The 22,208-nt window shown below is 36.3% G+C and overlaps 2 protein-coding genes across 2 annotated transcripts in view; both read left to right on the forward strand.

The window, feature by feature from the left end:
• Positions 1–9,153, forward strand: part of LOC110447742 — a 28,706-nt gene extending 19,553 nt beyond the window's left edge. Inside the window, exon 9 of the mRNA XM_021493637.1 lies at positions 8,794–9,153. Within this exon, the coding sequence (XP_021349312.1) occupies positions 8,794–8,851 (58 nt within the window). The 3' untranslated portion in view covers positions 8,852–9,153. The remainder of the gene's footprint in view (positions 1–8,793) is intronic.
• An 11,402-nt stretch (positions 9,154–20,555) lies between these two features.
• LOC110447689 (sulfotransferase 4A1-like) overlaps positions 20,556–22,208 on the forward strand; it is a 7,595-nt gene continuing 5,942 nt past the window's right edge. The window contains exon 1 of the mRNA XM_021493534.1: positions 20,556–20,636. The gene's annotated coding sequence lies outside the window, so the exon portion shown is untranslated. The remainder of the gene's footprint in view (positions 20,637–22,208) is intronic.

Here is a 22,208-nt window from a genome sequence, read left to right on the forward strand (position 1 = left end):
TCTAAAATTATGTGGATTTTGGGATACTTGTTGTAAGAGTGTGACGTTTCTCCTCGCGACTGTGACTCCGGTTGCGCAGAGATATGAGACTTGTATCACAAGCTAGCACTAGGAATAGTTTAACGTTATGTACATAAGAACCGATATACTGGTTACCATGCCGAACGAATATGCTACCCTCAGTGCTACATTTGTTAGAGACTTTGATTGCAACGAAGCATTTTAGTTGGCGGTCTTTATAGCAGATACAAAACATCTGTCATTGCTTTTTAATATTTTATATCATATAGTCTATGTTGCGTTTATTTTATTTTTATTTTGTCAAAAATGATGTGTAAGCCCGGGCTTTTTTGCTACATAGGTTGTTACGCGCCTGGACATGATGACATAAGAAATCAGAGTGGCATTGATGATATAAGTGATATTTGTATTTGTGATATCTGTTGTGTTTTGTGTGTCTATATAAGAATGGTAATAATGATAATTATGTTAATTTTATAATGGTCCAATTTATGTACCTTGGTCATTTAATTTTAAACTCGGCTTAAATAGATGCATCCTCGATATCCAAGGGTTTCGCTCACTTTCGCTCTCTGCACCCCTGGAATATACCATAGCAAAATTAAAGGCACAAAGATAGCTGTTTGATTGGTATCAGGAAAAAAAAACCTGACCAATCGCTAGGCTGATACCTGTCCTTTGAAGATTACAAAGGAGCGACACTCGACTTCAAAGTCAGTCAATTTATAACCTTACATGGCTGCGATATTCTTTTGATGTACATCAAAGGATCAAACTATTCTTCTTGTCTCATCAACAAGTTGGTACATACTGAGCCTTCAGTTTTGCTATGACATATTCCAGGGGTGCAGAGAGCGAAAGTGAGCAATACCCCTGGATATCGAGGATGAAATAGATGCCGACTATATTGGAATAATGTGTTCATTACTTACAATCTGTCATAAATACATTTTGTAAGTGCTGACTGTAGTGAAGATCATGTATTAATTTATTACCTAAGATTATGAATACACAAATGTAGATGCTAACAATATTAGAGGTGATGTACCCAGGTTATTACAATGTTATGTCATTGGTAGGTGCTCACACTATATATTATGACAAGTTTGCTTGTTTATGTACCTTCTTGTATCTTGTAAAACAATTTATCATTTAAAAAACCCTTTATTGTAATAAACAAACAAATAAAATGTTTGTAGTCTGACTTTTTATTTGCATGTAAAAAAAGTTAGCAGGATGTAAATTAGTCTCATTCTTTTAATTCAATTACAAATTTCCACACAAAAACTTCCTTAACTTTCTTCGGAATTTGATAAGTGTTTCCCAGCTTCTACAAAGTTCATTTTGCACACTGTCCCAGTTCAGCTGCCCTGGAACTTGTCTGCTAAAAGGAAAGGTGTTTCCAGTAATGATCCTGCATGTGAAAATCTGATAAAAAAAAAGAAAGAAAAAGAAGCATTTGTTTCCCAGTAATTACTTGAACTGTTCAACATACTGATAAATCTTCAGAACATTGGAATTGTGGGCATTATTTACTTGTCGTCTATAATGATATATAACACAATTAGAATATGGTTTAACTTGTTGTACTATGTTTTTCGTGGATCGTCAAATTCTGTTGTCAAAAACCCATGCCGACTTTTATTTGATTTTATTTGATTGATGTCCACTACTTCCATTTCTACTGTGACACAATAAGTTGTTGGATTTAGATGAAACTTGTTCTGCATCCAAAACACCACCTTCGATTCTCCAGGAGTTACGCTTACTTGCACTCCTTGCACATCTGGAATTCGTCGAAGGCAATTAAAGCGACTAGCTATTTGATTGTTATCATGTAAAACAAATCTGACTAATCACTAGGATGATACCTGTCCTCTGGAGATTAAAGGGGGGCGACGCCCGACTTCACAGCCAGTCAGTCTTTTCGTCTTGTCCACTAGGTGCTTCACACATGGCCTTCGATTTCCTGAGTGCCCAGTTGTTCAAAAGGTGATTAGTTTAATAAGTGATTAGTGCAAATTTTAATTTTTGTGTATCTTTAAAACACAACCATTCAATTAATTATAACTTTCCAGATGCCAATTATTTAGTAGAGTAAATCTACATGCAACATTGTGAGATTTTGCATTGCATATTGATGAAATTATTTAAGGTTGAAAAATGTCGTCAAACAGTGATTAAGCTAACCACCCTTTGAACAGCGTGGTGCACAGAGCGCACGCAAGAGTAACCCCTGGAGTTTGGTGGATGCTAAAACACAGAATAAAGGGAGATAGTTCATTTAACTAATACAATCTGTTTTGTCTATTATCTCTTAACAGTTGTTTCTATAAGTATCGTCAAATTTTGACCAAATTTGACATTGAAGACATTTCTAACTCATCTCTTGCTGCTCAATCATTTCAGTCATGATTTTTACAGGAAAGTATGTTTTTCTGTTGCTGTATACTGGACAACAGTGTCGATTTTTACTGGTTCTCACAAACGACTGGTATCAACATATGCTGGAATATGTTGAAAAATTATCAAAGTTCTCCTCATCAATACGCAAATAGTGTTCTAACCATACTCTGATCCGAATCTAACGCTAGGCTTTATTTGAACTGACGATTAATTGTGACGTTTGATCAGAGACGTATTAAGCCATATACGTCTCGGCTGGTCTGTTCGGCTGTCGGACCTGGCAGTCTGGTTGTTTCTAAGTGGAGTTGGGGTTCATCGGACCGAATGTGGCACATGGGTTTTCCCTTGGGATTCACGGCTCTACTGGTCATGATCATGAGGTGGCTCACCTTTCGAGACTCACGGCTCGAATACACTACAGTTTTACATACTCGGTCTATAATCCCTATACATACTCCTAGGAATTCATGATCAGCCACTGGGACATGAAAGCAACAGTATATAGATATTGCATAATATCATATAATATCATGTCATTCCAAGTGAGCTGAATTACTGTTAGCTTAAAATTATGCCAGCCCCCATGTAAGGCAAAATGTTAAATATTTGTATGTGTTGATGTATTATAATGTAACATGATAATAATAGTTTTCTTGGATTGACAGAGGAAGTTGTACTGTATTGGATGACAGAGCAGTGAGTGTGATGAATGTATACATGACCTTATATTGTTTAACATGTTCAAATTCAATTGTATGTATAAACTTTAACCACACCTTTGTTGTTTGTGTATAAAAATGCAAATATGTGTTTGAGGAGCTGCCATTCATCGGTTTGTTCCATTTTGGATAGAAATATTCCTTGATTCATGTCAGTAGTTTCTAGTGATGTTATATATGTGTACATGCATGATGCATTGGCAGACTTGACAGTTTTTCAAAAGTTTCAAAAGTGGAGGTGCAAAAAAATGTGTAGCCTGAGTTTCCTCTGGACCTGACACCAGACTTAGACATTTTGACAGATAAATGTCTGGTCTAGGGCCAAAGCGCATTACTATATGAAAACGTGGAATTCTCCGACACCATTTTTTTAATGTTTAATTTTTTTACAAGTTATTCATTACACATGCATTCTCACACATACACACACGGACATGGATCTAGCATTCATCATCATCAGCATCAACCATATCATCATTTTCATCATCATTATCATCATACAACCATCATCTTCAATCATCATTCCATATGTATATCTTCATCAACATATTATTATCATCATCATCATTAATACAAATTGATATCATATCATCATTCAAGATTTACAAAACATTATACTCACATTTAAAATGACCCACTTAGTTGTTGTATACATCAATTCACATGTACATACACGGAGTCATAGTGATTTATTTCATGCCCTGTATAAAATTTCAAGTACAAAATATATTTAGACATTCACCCACTCTTACACTCACCCATACTCACACACACAATACACAAATGACAGTCGTTTGAATTAAAGAATATGAAAAGAAAAGAAAAATGTAGTTAAAGAGGAGGTATATTAGAGCTTGAGAGAAGCAGACAGATAAATAAATAAAAGGAGGCCCCGGATATTACTACTTACAGGTGTAAGTCTCCAAAGTAAAAATGAGATAAAGATAGAGGTGCTGCATAAAATGTATGCAGACCTATATCTGGTGTAAGTTTTAATATAAGGAAATCTATATCTGGTGTAATTATGTTATAATATTAGGAATCAATATCCGGTGTAAGTTTTAATATAAGGAAATCTATATCCGGTGTAAGTTATAATATTAGGAATCAATAGCCAGTGTAAGTTTTAATATAAGGAAAACAATATCTGGTTTCAATTTTAATACAAGGAAAATAGTTTCTAGTTTAAGTTTTAATATAAGGAAACTATATTCGGTGTAAGTTTTAATATAAGGAAATCTATATCTGGTGTAAGTTTTAATATAAGGAAATCTATATCTGGTGTAATTATGTTATAATATTAGGAATCAATATCCGGTGTAAGTTTTAATATAAGGAAATCTATATCCGGTGTAAGTTATAATATTAGGAATCAATAGCCAGTGTAAGTTTTAATATAAGGAAAACAATATCTGGTTTCAATTTTAATACAAGGAAAATAGTTTCTAGTTTAAGTTTTAATATAAGGAAACTATATTCGGTGTAAGTTTTAATATAAGGAAATCTATATCCGGTGTAAGTTATAATATTATGAATCAATATCCAGAAGTTATAATATTAGGAATTATTATCCGGTGTAAGTTTTAATATAATGAAACTATATTTGGTGTAAGTTTTAATATAAGAAAATCTTTATCCGGTGTAAGTAATAATATTAGGAATCAATATCCAGTGTAAGTTTTAATATAAGGAAAACAATATCTGGTTTCAGTATTAATACAAGGAAAATAGTTTCCATTTCAAGTTTTAGTACAAGGAAATCTATATCCGGTGTAAGTTATAATATTAGGAAATCTATATCCGGTGTAAGTTATAATATTATGAATCAATATCCAGAAGTTATAATATTAGGAATTATTATCCGGTGTAAGTTTTAATATAATGAAACTATATTTGGTGTAAGTTTTAATATAAGAAAATCTTTATCCGGTGTAAGTAATAATATTAGGAATCAATATCCAGTGTAAGTTTTAATATAAGGAAAACAATATCTGGTTTCAGTATTAATACAAGGAAAATAGTTTCCATTTCAAGTTTTAGTACAAGGAAATCTATATCCGGTGTAAGTTATAATATTAGGAAATCTATATCCGGTGTAAGTTATAATATTATGAATCAATATCCAGAAGTTATAATATTAGGAATTATTATCCGGTGTAAGTTTTAATATAATGAAACTATATTTGGTGTAAGTTTTAATATAAGAAAATCTTTATCCGGTGTAAGTAATAATATTAGGAATCAATATCCAGTGTAAGTTTTAATATAAGGAAAACAATATCTGGTTTCAGTTTTAGTACAAGGAAAATAGTTTCCAGTCTTAGTTTTAACATAAGGAACACGATATCTGGTTTAAGTTTTACAAAAGGAAACAATATCTGGCTTAAGTTTGATATAAGGAAACAATATCTGTTGTAAATTTTAATGTAAGGAAAACAATATCCAGTGGTAGTTTTAATATTAGGAAATAATATCTGGTGTAAGTTTAGTTTAAGGAAAACAATATCTGGGTTAAGTTTTCATATCAGGAAAACAGTTTCCGGTGTAAGTTATAATATTGGGAAACAACATCCGGTGGTAGTTTTAATATAAGGAAAACATTATCTGTTGTTGGGTCATAATTAGACCGAGTTTCATCTGGCCCTGACACCACACTTAGAACCTTTGACACCTATATATCTGTCAAAATGTCTAGTTCGGTATCGGGGCCAGAGGAAACTCAGGCTAGATTGAGAACATATGATAAAGACACTATAAAACGGCCTGCACTGAAACTTGTTGATCACCTGATTGCATAAGTAGGTCATAATGTTAGAACGTGACACATATGTGTCCGTATAGCTTGCGTTACATGTTCATGTTAAACGGTTATATTAGGACCGCGATAAACTTTGACTCGATATGGGGAAATGTAAGATACACATTGTTTATAAAATGTTGCGCGTGCATTTGACAGAAATTACGTTTTATCTGAAAGCATTAGACATTTCATTGGAACAAGCGAAATTCCATATAGATTAGAATGAACAGGAACAATTGAGCTTTTGTAAAAATATTGGCATTTATGAATTTTAGTTTACTAATTCATATTACAGTGGTATACAAGAGGTTCCAGATGACCTCAGGTATCGTACTATCTCCATTAGTTGTATGTAAGCTTAAGGTTGATCTTCTCTTTTCTCTTATTTACCTGTTTGATTGAGTCATACACTATACCGCTGCGTATGACATTACGGTCTTGGGAATAATTGATAACAAACTGGAACTGTTGAAATCCTGTTGACCATTTTTATACGACCGTCAAATTTGACGGTAGTAATATTATGGTATGGCGTTGTCCGACCGTCCGTCCGTCCGGCGTAAACTTTGTTTGTCCGGCAATCTCCTCCTACATTTTTCGACCGATCTATTTGAAACTTGGTATACATCATAATCAAGATATGAAGTTGAGTCTACCTTAAAAGAATTTTGATTCTACAATTTTTCCAAAAGTTATTGCCCTTTGTTCATTTCAGTATTTGATATTTGTCCGGAGATCTAGATCTCCTCCTACATTTTTCGACCGATCTCTTTGAAACTTGGAATACATTATAATCATGATATGAAGTGATTTCTCCCTTAAAATAATTTTGATTCAACGATTTTTGCAAAATTTATTGCCCTTTGTTCATTTCAGTATTTGATTTTTTGTCCGAAGATTTTCTCCTACATTTTTATAGCATATCAGCTAATACATTATAACCACTCTTAGAATGATGCAGATCTTATTTCAATGTTAGAAAGTATATAATGTACCCAGGTGAATTAAATATCACCTAGTTTAAGTATAATGATTTGTATTGTTTTATTTCTATTTTATTTCTATTTATTGTATATAGCAGCAGTCACTATGGACCACTGATTTATAATGTCTATAGTGGCCACAGGTATACTTCACCTGTAGCACCTGTAACTCCACTATAGTATATATATATATATATATATATATATATAATTACCTACATGGTTCTGTGTGAGTGTGCAAAGTCATGTGAGTGAGTTGTTTTTGTGTTGTTCCTGTACATGTACTGTCCATGTCTTGTCCACATGCATCTGTAAGTAATGTGCAACACTGACATGACCTTTGACTGGACGACCCGACATTCTATTGGTCGATACTTTTTTATTCCACCCAACTAGAAGAAAGAGACCTTTAGAGAAGACTAGTTGTGTTAGTCTAGCTCTTGTTTTTAATGGAAAAGAATTTCATTTAGAATGTAAAGGATCAGACTGCATATATTTTCATGGTATAGATTGGACTGATTCAATATAAAAAGGATCGGCACATGACCTTCTACCCATAGTTGGGGGTCAAAACCATCTATATCTGTCCATCATCCATACTAGCTGGTACCTGTTTGTGTGCAATATCTATACTATTTACTGTGATCGTCATGTCGGAGAGACAATAAATGCTCGAACCCGACCCGGTTGACTTTGTAATTATTCAAGGACCCAACCGGTTACAAAACACTATATGGCATTCGACGGGCGTATATTGTTCCGCCCCGCGGTACTCTTGTTGTTATTTTTATTAGCTTCAAAATGAAACATGCACAACTTAGGACCAATGAAAAATTGGGAAAAACATATGTCTCATATACTTCTAAAAAGTGCCTTAAACGCCTGAAAGTGATAAAACTCTTGAGCTGTCCGAATTCGAGTTGGCTATGTGGTGGCCATCTTGTTTTTCCAATTCTCAAAATGAAACATGCACTACCAAAGGACCAAAGGGAACCTAAGAATCAGCTTCCGGAAAGATCTTTTCGATACTGTCTGAGAAAGAGCGCTTACAAAAACATCTTATAATTAATCTTATTGTTCAGAACGGATGGTTTGGTTGGTTTGGTTTAGTATTGTCCTAATAACAGCTATGGTCATTTAAGGACGGCCTCCCCTGTGTGCAAGATGCATGCGGGTTGTGTATGCGTGTGTGTTTTGGGAGGCTGCGATATGTTCGGGTTTGTCTCCTTGTGATAGCGAGGAACTGATGCCGATTTTATAGTGCCACCTCACTGGAACATGCTGCCGAAGACACCCAGCAGGACACCCCAACCTGTCACATTATACTGACAACGGGCGAACCAGTCGTCCCACTCCTAAATTGCTGAGCGTTAAGCCGGAGTAGAAACTACCATTTTTACAGACTCTGGTATGTCTCAGCCAGGGGTCAGAACCCCAAGCCTTCCTCACAGGAGCACACGCACAACTAAAGGCCAAAAGTGAGGCATTGTCATCGGAGACATTAGGAAGAAGAAAGTTGTGAAGAAAGAAGAGAAAAGATAAGATCCCAAATTTAGTCGCCTCTTACGATCATGCAATGAGGGCAGCAGGTACAATTCTTACGCCCTACCTGCAGAGTCTAGGACGGATTTTTAGTTTTGTGTAAAACGATCGAAATTAGTCCTCGTAGCGAGACATCATATAATGGTATATAATTACAGTTAAGACATGGGTATTTGAATGATTGTGTTTCTAAGCAAGACATACTTAGGAAAAAATATTCATTATTATGTGTATTTTATATTATGTATATGTCTAATTGTCTTAAGTTGTTATTATAAATATAAAGTGTACACTTACAACACCATAACTTTATATTCAATAGGCCCAAAAAGATAAGGAAGACATTTCGCAGGGAGTCTTCTTATCAGCTGTTTACTTGACTATCTACAGACAATTTGACATCAACAAGCCAAAGTTAAGGCGCGTTTTAATGAGACAGGATGCATATACTTACTATTTCAGTTCTGACCATTGTGGTTGGTCAGATTTGTACAGATGGTGTACAAGATGAATATTCCAAAGATCAAGACCTGGAATCTCTGAAACTTCAGGTCCAACGACTGTCCGTTCTCAGTCAGGAAAATCAACAGAAAATCCAGCGTTTGGAAAGTTTATATATAAGTGAGCGTAATGAACGTCTAGCCTTGGAAAAATCCCTTGCTGAACTGCAGTATTCGCAAAACATGACTTCAGCAAGTCTATCCAGGGATATCAGATCAGGTAACTATTGCTGTTAGTCTAGTCATGGTTTTCAGGTAATGTACCTGCTGTCACATGGAACAAAAGAAAGAAATTACCTGTAACCTGTCTAGTCAGAGATATCAGAATAGGCTACTGTTGCCAACAGTCTAGTCAGTGATATCAGAACGGGTAACTATAGCCATCAGTTTAGTCAGGGATATCAGAACAGGTAACTATTACTACCAGTCTAGTCAGGGATATCAGAACAGGTAACTATAGCCACCAGTCCAGTCAGGGATATCAGAACAGGTAACTATAACAACCAGTCTAGTCAGAGATATCAAATCAGGTAACTATAACCACCAGTCTAGTCAGGTATATCAGAACAGGTAACTATAACCACCAGTCCAATCAGGGATATCAGAACAGGTAACTATAACTACCAGTCTAGTCAGGGATATCAGAACAGGTAACTATAACCATCAGTCTAGTCAGGGATATCAAAACAGTTAACTATAACCACCAGTCTAGTCAGGGATATCAGAACAGGTAACTCTAACAACCAGTCTAGTCAGGGATATCAGAACATGTAACTATAACCCCCAGTCTAGTCATGTATATCAGAACATGTAACTATAACCACCAGTCTAGTCGTGGATATCAGAACAGGTAACTATAACAAGCAGTCTAGTCAGGGATATCCGAACAGGTAACTATAACCACCAGTCCAATCAGGGATATCAGAGCAGGTAACTATAACTACCAGTCTACTCAGGGATATCAGAACAGGTAACCATAACAACCAGTCCAGTCAGGGATATCAGAACAGGTAATTATAACTACCAGTCTAGTCAGGGATATCATAACAGGTAACTATAAACATAAGTCTGGTCAGGGATATCAGAACAAGTAACTATAACGATCAGTCTAGTCAGGGATATCAGAACATGTAACTATAACCACCAGTCTAGTCAGGTATATCAGAACAGGTAACTGTAACCATCAGTCTAGTCAGGGATATCAAAACAGTTAACTATAACCACCAGTCTAGTCGTGGATATCAGAACAGGTAACTATAAACATAAGTCTGGTCAGGGATATCAGAACAAGTAACTATAACGATCAGTCTAGTCAGGGATATCAGAACAGTTAACTATAACCACCAGTCTAGGCGTGGATATCAGAACAGGTAACTATAGCCACCAGTCCAGTCAGGGATATCAGAACAGGTAACTCTAACAACCAGTCTAGTCAGGGATTAACAACCAGTTTTGTCAGGGATATCGGAACATGTAACTATAACCACCAGTCTAGTCAGGGGTATCAGAACAGGTAACTATAACCACAGGTCTAGTCAGGGATATCAGAACAGTTAACTATAACCACCAGTCTAGTCGTGGATATCAGAACAGGTAACTATAGCAACCAGTCTAGTCAGGGATATCAGAACAGGTTATTATGGACACCAGTTTTGTCAGGGATATCAGAACATGTAACTATAACCCCCAGTCTAGTCAGAGATATCAGAACAGGTAACTATAACTACCAGTCTAGTCAGGGATATCATAACAGGTAACTATAACCACCAGTCTAGACAGGGATATCAGAACAGGTAAATCTAACAACCAGTTTTGTCAGGGATATCAGAACATGTAACTATAACCACCAGTCTAGTCAGAGATATCAGAACAGGTAACTATAACCACAGGTCTAGTCAGGGATATCAGAACAGGTAACCATAACAACCAGTCCAGTCAGGGATATCAGAACAGGTAACTATAACCACCAGTCTAGTCAGGGATATCAGAACAGGTAACCATAACCACCAGTCCAGTCAGGGATATCAGAACAGGTAACTTTAACCACCAATCTAGTCAGGGATATCAGAACAGGTAACTATAACCACCAGTCTAGTCAGGGATATCAGAACAGGTAACTATAACCACCAGTCTAGTCAGNACAAAATTTGAAATTCTACCCGATGTTTCAGGATCTAGGAACAGGAATTTAATCTATATATATAGATATAACGACCATCTCAGTTACATCAAAGTAATGCAATGTGAAATATACGATATGAACTATTTTATAGCAATAAACGAATACTTTTTTAACGCCGACTAATCTAAATCATTTCTTTTGTGCTCTGACGGAAGCGCAGAGGGTTTAATTCTTAATGTGGTAGGGAACTGGAGTATCCGGTGAAAACCTACGTAGTCGTGCAGGTGACGGGGATCGAATCCCGGCCATCTTGGTTAAGACGAGCTCGCTATCCAGACTGCGCCACCCGACCCACCACTTAAGTTCCACAATATTTACTTTAGTTTTCACTGGAATAAAATGGTGTCATTGGTGCAAAAAATATATTGTGAATATATTTTACCAGTCATCTGTGATACAAAAAGTCTACACATGGGAGACCTGGGCAGGTTCAGTCACCCTTGATATCTTTGGTCTTGTGGTAAAATGTACATCTTTGAGGATCTTGGCAGTTTAGTTGTTTTGGCATTCACACACAAAAACCGGCAAAGAAATCAAACTAGGCCCGGATAGGTTCAGCCCATGATACCGTGCAAATCCGAGCCATGCAACACATCAACAGTCGTGAAATTGGCAGGATCATCTGACGTTGCATGCTTCATGACGTCATATTTAAGCTGATTCCAACGTGGGCCGAACTTACACGACTGCTTGTCCGCACTTACCACAAGGCGGGGCTCATTCGGCTATCTAATCTTCCGACAGGAAAAGTTCAATAATTCTTCTAATACAGACGTGTTTTCCAGAAACAAATGACATACTGCTCAGAACGACTTTAATGAAAATGGGCCGAACTTGTCCCAGTATCCCCTAATGTTTATGTCGGTACATTATAGAGCTTGTGTTTTATTGTTATTCCTGGACTTGCACACTTTAAAAATAATGTTCTTATCTTCGCTACGCTCTTTTTAGGCTTTGCCTTTTCATATTACTGATAACTGGTTAACCTGGAGATGTCTCTAGAATTACACACAATACATCTTTGACCTTGAAAGCTGACTTACAATATGTAGTTTATTTACATTCAGTATCAGTTGGCTTGCGACCTAAATACGCGGTCTGATAAAGCATATACGTTATGTGTATGGAGACGTAACACATGATAATCGGACTGAAGGACACAGAAAGGTATTTGTTTTTAGCAAGTTAATGAAACTTAATTTCTTCATTATTCACTTGATTCTTGAGCTTGAAACTAAGGAATTTGGGCACTATGTTGTGACTTGATTGATTTTAAGACCTTCTAATTAATGACATTCCTCTGCGATGTTGATGTCATCATGCAAGATAAAACTTGATTGACGATTATTTTTCTTTGAACAATTCTTTTTTTTTTCAAATGTGCAGGTTTTTCGTCGATCAAAGATTTCCACTTTCTACAGGCATCTTCTTTGCAACCTTTATATGTCATGTCGTAATCGAATGCTTACCGTTAGTCATTTGATTGGTTTCGGATGAAAAATAACCGGAAAATCTTGGAGCTGATGTCCGTTGCGTTATCTTTTTTGGCGGTGCATCAGGACTAATTGTTTATTTTTTAATCTGTTTTTGGCACAGGCTCAAAAAGTAACAGTGCGGATATCTTCTGAAAACTTTGTCATCAAACTGCATATGTTGATATCTCTACCGGGAGATACGTTCAAATAAGCCGGCATTATGACAATGGGTCTATTTGTATGTCTATTTTTTCACAGCTTAAATTTCATCAGCTTTTGAGTACAGATGTTTAACTTTAACTTGTTTGAATAATTACCATTTTTGGAGTCTTGTTATATTTTTTACATAATTTATTCATACATCACCAGTCATAAAAGAAACAAATACAAATGCATTCATGTCGAAATTAACAATGACTTTTCCAGACAATCAAAACGAGTTTTAACAGCCTTTTCAGCAACGTATTTCGTCTTCACACCGCGTGCCAATATATGACCAGTTATAGACAGAAATTGTTAAGTTTTATTTGGCATACTAATCTGTCACACCTTTCGGTGACTAACAAAATTTGAAATTCTACCCGATGTTTCAGGATCTAGGAACAGGAATTTAATCTATATATATAGATATAACGACCATCTCAGTTACATCAAAGTAATGCAATGTGAAATATACGATATGAACTATTTTATAGCAATAAACGAATACTTTTTTAACGCCGACTAATCTAAATCATTTCTTTTGTGCTCTGACGGAAGCGCAGAGGGTTTAATTCTTAATGTGGTAGGGAACTGGAGTATCCGGTGAAAACCTACGTAGTCGTGCAGGTGACGGGGATCGAATCCCGGCCATCTTGGTTAAGACGAGCTCGCTATCCAGACTGCGCCACCCGACCCACCACTTAAGTTCCACAATATTTACTTTAGTTTTCACTGGAATAAAATGGTGTCATTGGTGCAAAAAATATATTGTGAATATATTTTACCAGTCATCTGTGATACAAAAAGTCTACACATGGGAGACCTGGGCAGGTTCAGTCACCCTTGATATCTTTGGTCTTGTGGTAAAATGTACATCTTTGAGGATCTTGGCAGTTTAGTTGTTTTGGCATTCACACACAAAAACCGGCAAAGAAATCAAACTAGGCCCGGATAGGTTCAGCCCATGATACCGTGCAAATCCGAGCCATGCAACACATCAACAGTCGTGAAATTGGCAGGATCATCTGACGTTGCATGCTTCATGACGTCATATTTAAGCTGATTCCAACGTGGGCCGAACTTACACGACTGCTTGTCCGCACTTACCACAAGGCGGGGCTCATTCGGCTATCTAATCTTCCGACAGGAAAAGTTCAATAATTCTTCTAATACAGACGTGTTTTCCAGAAACAAATGACATACTGCTCAGAACGACTTTAATGAAAATGGGCCGAACTTGTCCCAGTATCCCCTAATGTTTATGTCGGTACATTATAGAGCTTGTGTTTTATTGTTATTCCTGGACTTGCACACTTTAAAAATAATGTTCTTATCTTCGCTACGCTCTTTTTAGGCTTTGCCTTTTCATATTACTGATAACTGGTTAACCTGGAGATGTCTCTAGAATTACACACAATACATCTTTGACCTTGAAAGCTGACTTACAATATGTAGTTTATTTACATTCAGTATCAGTTGGCTTGCGACCTAAATACGCGGTCTGATAAAGCATATACGTTATGTGTATGGAGACGTAACACATGATAATCGGACTGAAGGACACAGAAAGGTATTTGTTTTTAGCAAGTTAATGAAACTTAATTTCTTCATTATTCACTTGATTCTTGAGCTTGAAACTAAGGAATTTGGGCACTATGTTGTGACTTGATTGATTTTAAGACCTTCTAATTAATGACATTCCTCTGCGATGTTGATGTCATCATGCAAGATAAAACTTGATTGACGATTATTTTTCTTTGAACAATTCTTTTTTTTTTCAAATGTGCAGGTTTTTCGTCGATCAAAGATTTCCACTTTCTACAGGCATCTTCTTTGCAACCTTTATATGTCATGTCGTAATCGAATGCTTACCGTTAGTCATTTGATTGGTTTCGGATGAAAAATAACCGGAAAATCTTGGAGCTGATGTCCGTTGCGTTATCTTTTTTGGCGGTGCATCAGGACTAATTGTTTATTTTTTAATCTGTTTTTGGCACAGGCTCAAAAAGTAACAGTGCGGATATCTTCTGAAAACTTTGTCATCAAACTGCATATGTTGATATCTCTACCGGGAGATACGTTCAAATAAGCCGGCATTATGACAATGGGTCTATTTGTATGTCTATTTTTTCACAGCTTAAATTTCATCAGCTTTTGAGTACAGATGTTTAACTTTAACTTGTTTGAATAATTACCATTTTTGGAGTCTTGTTATATTTTTTACATAATTTATTCATACATCACCAGTCATAAAAGAAACAAATACAAATGCATTCATGTCGAAATTAACAATGACTTTTCCAGACAATCAAAACGAGTTTTAACAGCCTTTTCAGCAACGTATTTCGTCTTCACACCGCGTGCCAATATATGACCAGTTATAGACAGAAATTGTTAAGTTTTATTTGGCATACTAATCTGTCACACCTTTCGGTGACTAACAAAATTTGAAATTCTACCCGATGTTTCAGGATCTAGGAACAGGAATTTAATCTATATATATAGATATAACGACCATCTCAGTTACATCAAAGTAATGCAATGTGAAATATACGATATGAACTATTTTATAGCAATAAACGAATACTTTTTTAACGCCGACTAATCTAAATCATTTCTTTTGTGCTCTGACGGAAGCGCAGAGGGTTTAATTCTTAATGTGGTAGGGAACTGGAGTATCCGGTGAAAACCTACGTAGTCGTGCAGGTGACGGGGATCGAATCCCGGCCATCTTGGTTAAGACGAGCTCGCTATCCAGACTGCGCCACCCGACCCACCACTTAAGTTCCACAATATTTACTTTAGTTTTCACTGGAATAAAATGGTGTCATTGGTGCAAAAAATATATTGTGAATATATTTTACCAGTCATCTGTGATACAAAAAGTCTACACATGGGAGACCTGGGCAGGTTCAGTCACCCTTGATATCTTTGGTCTTGTGGTAAAATGTACATCTTTGAGGATCTTGGCAGTTTAGTTGTTTTGGCATTCACACACAAAAACCGGCAAAGAAATCAAACTAGGCCCGGATAGGTTCAGCCCATGATACCGTGCAAATCCGAGCCATGCAACACATCAACAGTCGTGAAATTGGCAGGATCATCTGACGTTGCATGCTTCATGACGTCATATTTAAGCTGATTCCAACGTGGGCCGAACTTACACGACTGCTTGTCCGCACTTACCACAAGGCGGGGCTCATTCGGCTATCTAATCTTCCGACAGGAAAAGTTCAATAATTCTTCTAATACAGACGTGTTTTCCAGAAACAAATGACATACTGCTCAGAACGACTTTAATGAAAATGGGCCGAACTTGTCCCAGTATCCCCTAATGTTTATGTCGGTACATTATAGAGCTTGTGTTTTATTGTTATTCCTGGACTTGCACACTTTAAAAATAATGTTCTTATCTTCGCTACGCTCTTTTTAGGCTTTGCCTTTTCATATTACTGATAACTGGTTAACCTGGAGATGTCTCTAGAATTACACACAATACATCTTTGACCTTGAAAGCTGACTTACAATATGTAGTTTATTTACATTCAGTATCAGTTGGCTTGCGACCTAAATACGCGGTCTGATAAAGCATATACGTTATGTGTATGGAGACGTAACACATGATAATCGGACTGAAGGACACAGAAAGGTATTTGTTTTTAGCAAGTTAATGAAACTTAATTTCTTCATTATTCACTTGATTCTTGAGCTTGAAACTAAGGAATTTGGGCACTATGTTGTGACTTGATTGATTTTAAGACCTTCTAATTAATGACATTCCTCTGCGATGTTGATGTCATCATGCAAGATAAAACTTGATTGACGATTATTTTTCTTTGAACAATTCTTTTTTTTTTCAAATGTGCAGGTTTTTCGTCGATCAAAGATTTCCACTTTCTACAGGCATCTTCTTTGCAACCTTTATATGTCATGTCGTAATCGAATGCTTACCGTTAGTCATTTGATTGGTTTCGGATGAAAAATAACCGGAAAATCTTGGAGCTGATGTCCGTTGCGTTATCTTTTTTGGCGGTGCATCAGGACTAATTGTTTATTTTTTAATCTGTTTTTGGCACAGGCTCAAAAAGTAACAGTGCGGATATCTTCTGAAAACTTTGTCATCAAACTGCATATGTTGATATCTCTACCGGGAGATACGTTCAAATAAGCCGGCATTATGACAATGGGTCTATTTGTATGTCTATTTTTTCACAGCTTAAATTTCATCAGCTTTTGAGTACAGATGTTTAACTTTAACTTGTTTGAATAATTACCATTTTTGGAGTCTTGTTATATTTTTTACATAATTTATTCATACATCACCAGTCATAAAAGAAACAAATACAAATGCATTCATGTCGAAATTAACAATGACTTTTCCAGACAATCAAAACGAGTTTTAACAGCCTTTTCAGCAACGTATTTCGTCTTCACACCGCGTGCCAATATATGACCAGTTATAGACAGAAATTGTTAAGTTTTATTTGGCATACTAATCTGTCACACCTTTCGGTGACTAACAAAATTTGAAATTCTACCCGATGTTTCAGGATCTAGGAACAGGAATTTAATCTATATATATAGATATAACGACCATCTCAGTTACATCAAAGTAATGCAATGTGAAATATACGATATGAACTATTTTATAGCAATAAACGAATACTTTTTTAACGCCGACTAATCTAAATCATTTCTTTTGTGCTCTGACGGAAGCGCAGAGGGTTTAATTCTTAATGTGGTAGGGAACTGGAGTATCCGGTGAAAACCTACGTAGTCGTGCAGGTGACGGGGATCGAATCCCGGCCATCTTGGTTAAGACGAGCTCGCTATCCAGACTGCGCCACCCGACCCACCACTTAAGTTCCACAATATTTACTTTAGTTTTCACTGGAATAAAATGGTGTCATTGGTGCAAAAAATATATTGTGAATATATTTTACCAGTCATCTGTGATACAAAAAGTCTACACATGGGAGACCTGGGCAGGTTCAGTCACCCTTGATATCTTTGGTCTTGTGGTAAAATGTACATCTTTGAGGATCTTGGCAGTTTAGTTGTTTTGGCATTCACACACAAAAACCGGCAAAGAAATCAAACTAGGCCCGGATAGGTTCAGCCCATGATACCGTGCAAATCCGAGCCATGCAACACATCAACAGTCGTGAAATTGGCAGGATCATCTGACGTTGCATGCTTCATGACGTCATATTTAAGCTGATTCCAACGTGGGCCGAACTTACACGACTGCTTGTCCGCACTTACCACAAGGCGGGGCTCATTCGGCTATCTAATCTTCCGACAGGAAAAGTTCAATAATTCTTCTAATACAGACGTGTTTTCCAGAAACAAATGACATACTGCTCAGAACGACTTTAATGAAAATGGGCCGAACTTGTCCCAGTATCCCCTAATGTTTATGTCGGTACATTATAGAGCTTGTGTTTTATTGTTATTCCTGGACTTGCACACTTTAAAAATAATGTTCTTATCTTCGCTACGCTCTTTTTAGGCTTTGCCTTTTCATATTACTGATAACTGGTTAACCTGGAGATGTCTCTAGAATTACACACAATACATCTTTGACCTTGAAAGCTGACTTACAATATGTAGTTTATTTACATTCAGTATCAGTTGGCTTGCGACCTAAATACGCGGTCTGATAAAGCATATACGTTATGTGTATGGAGACGTAACACATGATAATCGGACTGAAGGACACAGAAAGGTATTTGTTTTTAGCAAGTTAATGAAACTTAATTTCTTCATTATTCACTTGATTCTTGAGCTTGAAACTAAGGAATTTGGGCACTATGTTGTGACTTGATTGATTTTAAGACCTTCTAATTAATGACATTCCTCTGCGATGTTGATGTCATCATGCAAGATAAAACTTGATTGACGATTATTTTTCTTTGAACAATTCTTTTTTTTTTCAAATGTGCAGGTTTTTCGTCGATCAAAGATTTCCACTTTCTACAGGCATCTTCTTTGCAACCTTTATATGTCATGTCGTAATCGAATGCTTACCGTTAGTCATTTGATTGGTTTCGGATGAAAAATAACCGGAAAATCTTGGAGCTGATGTCCGTTGCGTTATCTTTTTTGGCGGTGCATCAGGACTAATTGTTTATTTTTTAATCTGTTTTTGGCACAGGCTCAAAAAGTAACAGTGCGGATATCTTCTGAAAACTTTGTCATCAAACTGCATATGTTGATATCTCTACCGGGAGATACGTTCAAATAAGCCGGCATTATGACAATGGGTCTATTTGTATGTCTATTTTTTCACAGCTTAAATTTCATCAGCTTTTGAGTACAGATGTTTAACTTTAACTTGTTTGAATAATTACCATTTTTGGAGTCTTGTTATATTTTTTACATAATTTATTCATACATCACCAGTCATAAAAGAAACAAATACAAATGCATTCATGTCGAAATTAACAATGACTTTTCCAGACAATCAAAACGAGTTTTAACAGCCTTTTCAGCAACGTATTTCGTCTTCACACCGCGTGCCAATATATGACCAGTTATAGACAGAAATTGTTAAGTTTTATTTGGCATACTAATCTGTCACACCTTTCGGTGACTAACAAAATTTGAAATTCTACCCGATGTTTCAGGATCTAGGAACAGGAATTTAATCTATATATATAGATATAACGACCATCTCAGTTACATCAAAGTAATGCAATGTGAAATATACGATATGAACTATTTTATAGCAATAAACGAATACTTTTTTAACGCCGACTAATCTAAATCATTTCTTTTGTGCTCTGACGGAAGCGCAGAGGGTTTAATTCTTAATGTGGTAGGGAACTGGAGTATCCGGTGAAAACCTACGTAGTCGTGCAGGTGACGGGGATCGAATCCCGGCCATCTTGGTTAAGACGAGCTCGCTATCCAGACTGCGCCACCCGACCCACCACTTAAGTTCCACAATATTTACTTTAGTTTTCACTGGAATAAAATGGTGTCATTGGTGCAAAAAATATATTGTGAATATATTTTACCAGTCATCTGTGATACAAAAAGTCTACACATGGGAGACCTGGGCAGGTTCAGTCACCCTTGATATCTTTGGTCTTGTGGTAAAATGTACATCTTTGAGGATCTTGGCAGTTTAGTTGTTTTGGCATTCACACACAAAAACCGGCAAAGAAATCAAACTAGGCCCGGATAGGTTCAGCCCATGATACCGTGCAAATCCGAGCCATGCAACACATCAACAGTCGTGAAATTGGCAGGATCATCTGACGTTGCATGCTTCATGACGTCATATTTAAGCTGATTCCAACGTGGGCCGAACTTACACGACTGCTTGTCCGCACTTACCACAAGGCGGGGCTCATTCGGCTATCTAATCTTCCGACAGGAAAAGTTCAATAATTCTTCTAATACAGACGTGTTTTCCAGAAACAAATGACATACTGCTCAGAACGACTTTAATGAAAATGGGCCGAACTTGTCCCAGTATCCCCTAATGTTTATGTCGGTACATTATAGAGCTTGTGTTTTATTGTTATTCCTGGACTTGCACACTTTAAAAATAATGTTCTTATCTTCGCTACGCTCTTTTTAGGCTTTGCCTTTTCATATTACTGATAACTGGTTAACCTGGAGATGTCTCTAGAATTACACACAATACATCTTTGACCTTGAAAGCTGACTTACAATATGTAGTTTATTTACATTCAGTATCAGTTGGCTTGCGACCTAAATACGCGGTCTGATAAAGCATATACGTTATGTGTATGGAGACGTAACACATGATAATCGGACTGAAGGACACAGAAAGGTATTTGTTTTTAGCAAGTTAATGAAACTTAATTTCTTCATTATTCACTTGATTCTTGAGCTTGAAACTAAGGAATTTGGGCACTATGTTGTGACTTGATTGATTTTAAGACCTTCTAATTAATGACATTCCTCTGCGATGTTGATGTCATCATGCAAGGTAAAAATTGATTGACGATTATTTTTCTTTGAACAATTCTTTTTTTTTCAAATGTGCAGGTTTTTCGTCGATCAAAGATTTCCACTTTCTACAGGCATCTTCTTTGCAACCTTTATATGTCATGTCGTAATCGAATGCTAACCGTTAGTCATTTGATTGGTTTCGGACATTAAAAAAATAAAAATTACTAATCACCAGAAAGATGCCTCTCCTTACATATAGGAACTACACAAAATTGAAAGACAGCCAGTTTTATCGTTATCCGCGATATTCATTTTATCTTGTATGAAAGCGATCAAGGGTGATTTGTGTGATCAGGTTTAACAGTTTATTGACACCAAAGGTCATTTAAGCAATGAATGTTTTAGCAAATATTGTTATGGTCCTATAACACACATTGCTATTGAACTTAATGAAGCATGGTAAGTTTGTCAGCAATACAAATGTGTGCTACAGGACCATAACAATATTTGCTAAAATATTCGTTATTCATATTAACATTTTGATAGAGTAGTTGTGCGTTATTTAGTTATTTCGAACAGTTCTTTGAATAGCAAATGCTGTTCTGACAACTGAGAACAACTTGGGAATGAATTTACCCATTTGCGAATGCAATTAATTAAGCATTGAACTGTTTTTGTATGCTATTTATGATCTATTTGAATGACACAGCTTTGCAAGCAAACAACATATGTGCGCGCTAGCGTATTATGATTTGTTTGCTTGCAAAGTTGTGTCATTCAAATAGATCATAAGTACCATACAAAAACAGTTAAATACTTATATTTACTTTTTCTCTGCCTCTTATGTTCTTTTTTAACTTATAATTTATATTTAAAATAAAAAATGCCCGCCTTATCGACAGTCCACACAATTTCGTTCAATAGTTTGAACAGCGCATTGTCGCGTGCTGATTGGCAAACGAAGTAGTACTTTGAAATTTTAACAAACACTTCAATTTTATTCCACAATTTAGTATCAATACAATTGCGTATGATATGTCTATAGGGTGATTTAAGTTTATCAATAGAACTCTGACATGAAAGTTATATTTGAAATTGTTTCGATTTTCCCCCGGAACAAATTTCGCGCATGGACAAATACAGTGAACACCGTAAATCCGACCTTGCCCTCAACGAGGGAGTTATTTTTGGAAGTTAATTCGAACTTTTCTCTTTGCTCATTTTGTGAAGAATCCAGGCGTGAATTTATTTGTTGATTGTATGGTTACCTGACAACAGTCGGTAGATTCTATAACAGCGTCGTTATTTGACATGTCGTCTGAAACTGAGGAACCGTGGCTGCGAGACGCGTGAAACTGATAGCGTTTGAAGTGAGTGACTTGCGACGGAGCACAGGTTCGTTACAAATGTCTGAAATGTTTATGTGTGCTGTGACTCATATCAGTAGATC

The sequence above is a fragment of the Mizuhopecten yessoensis genome, unplaced genomic scaffold, assembly GCF_002113885.1.
Source record: "Mizuhopecten yessoensis strain PY_sf001 unplaced genomic scaffold, ASM211388v2 scaffold3575, whole genome shotgun sequence".
NCBI classification, from domain to species: domain Eukaryota; kingdom Metazoa; phylum Mollusca; class Bivalvia; order Pectinida; family Pectinidae; genus Mizuhopecten; species Mizuhopecten yessoensis.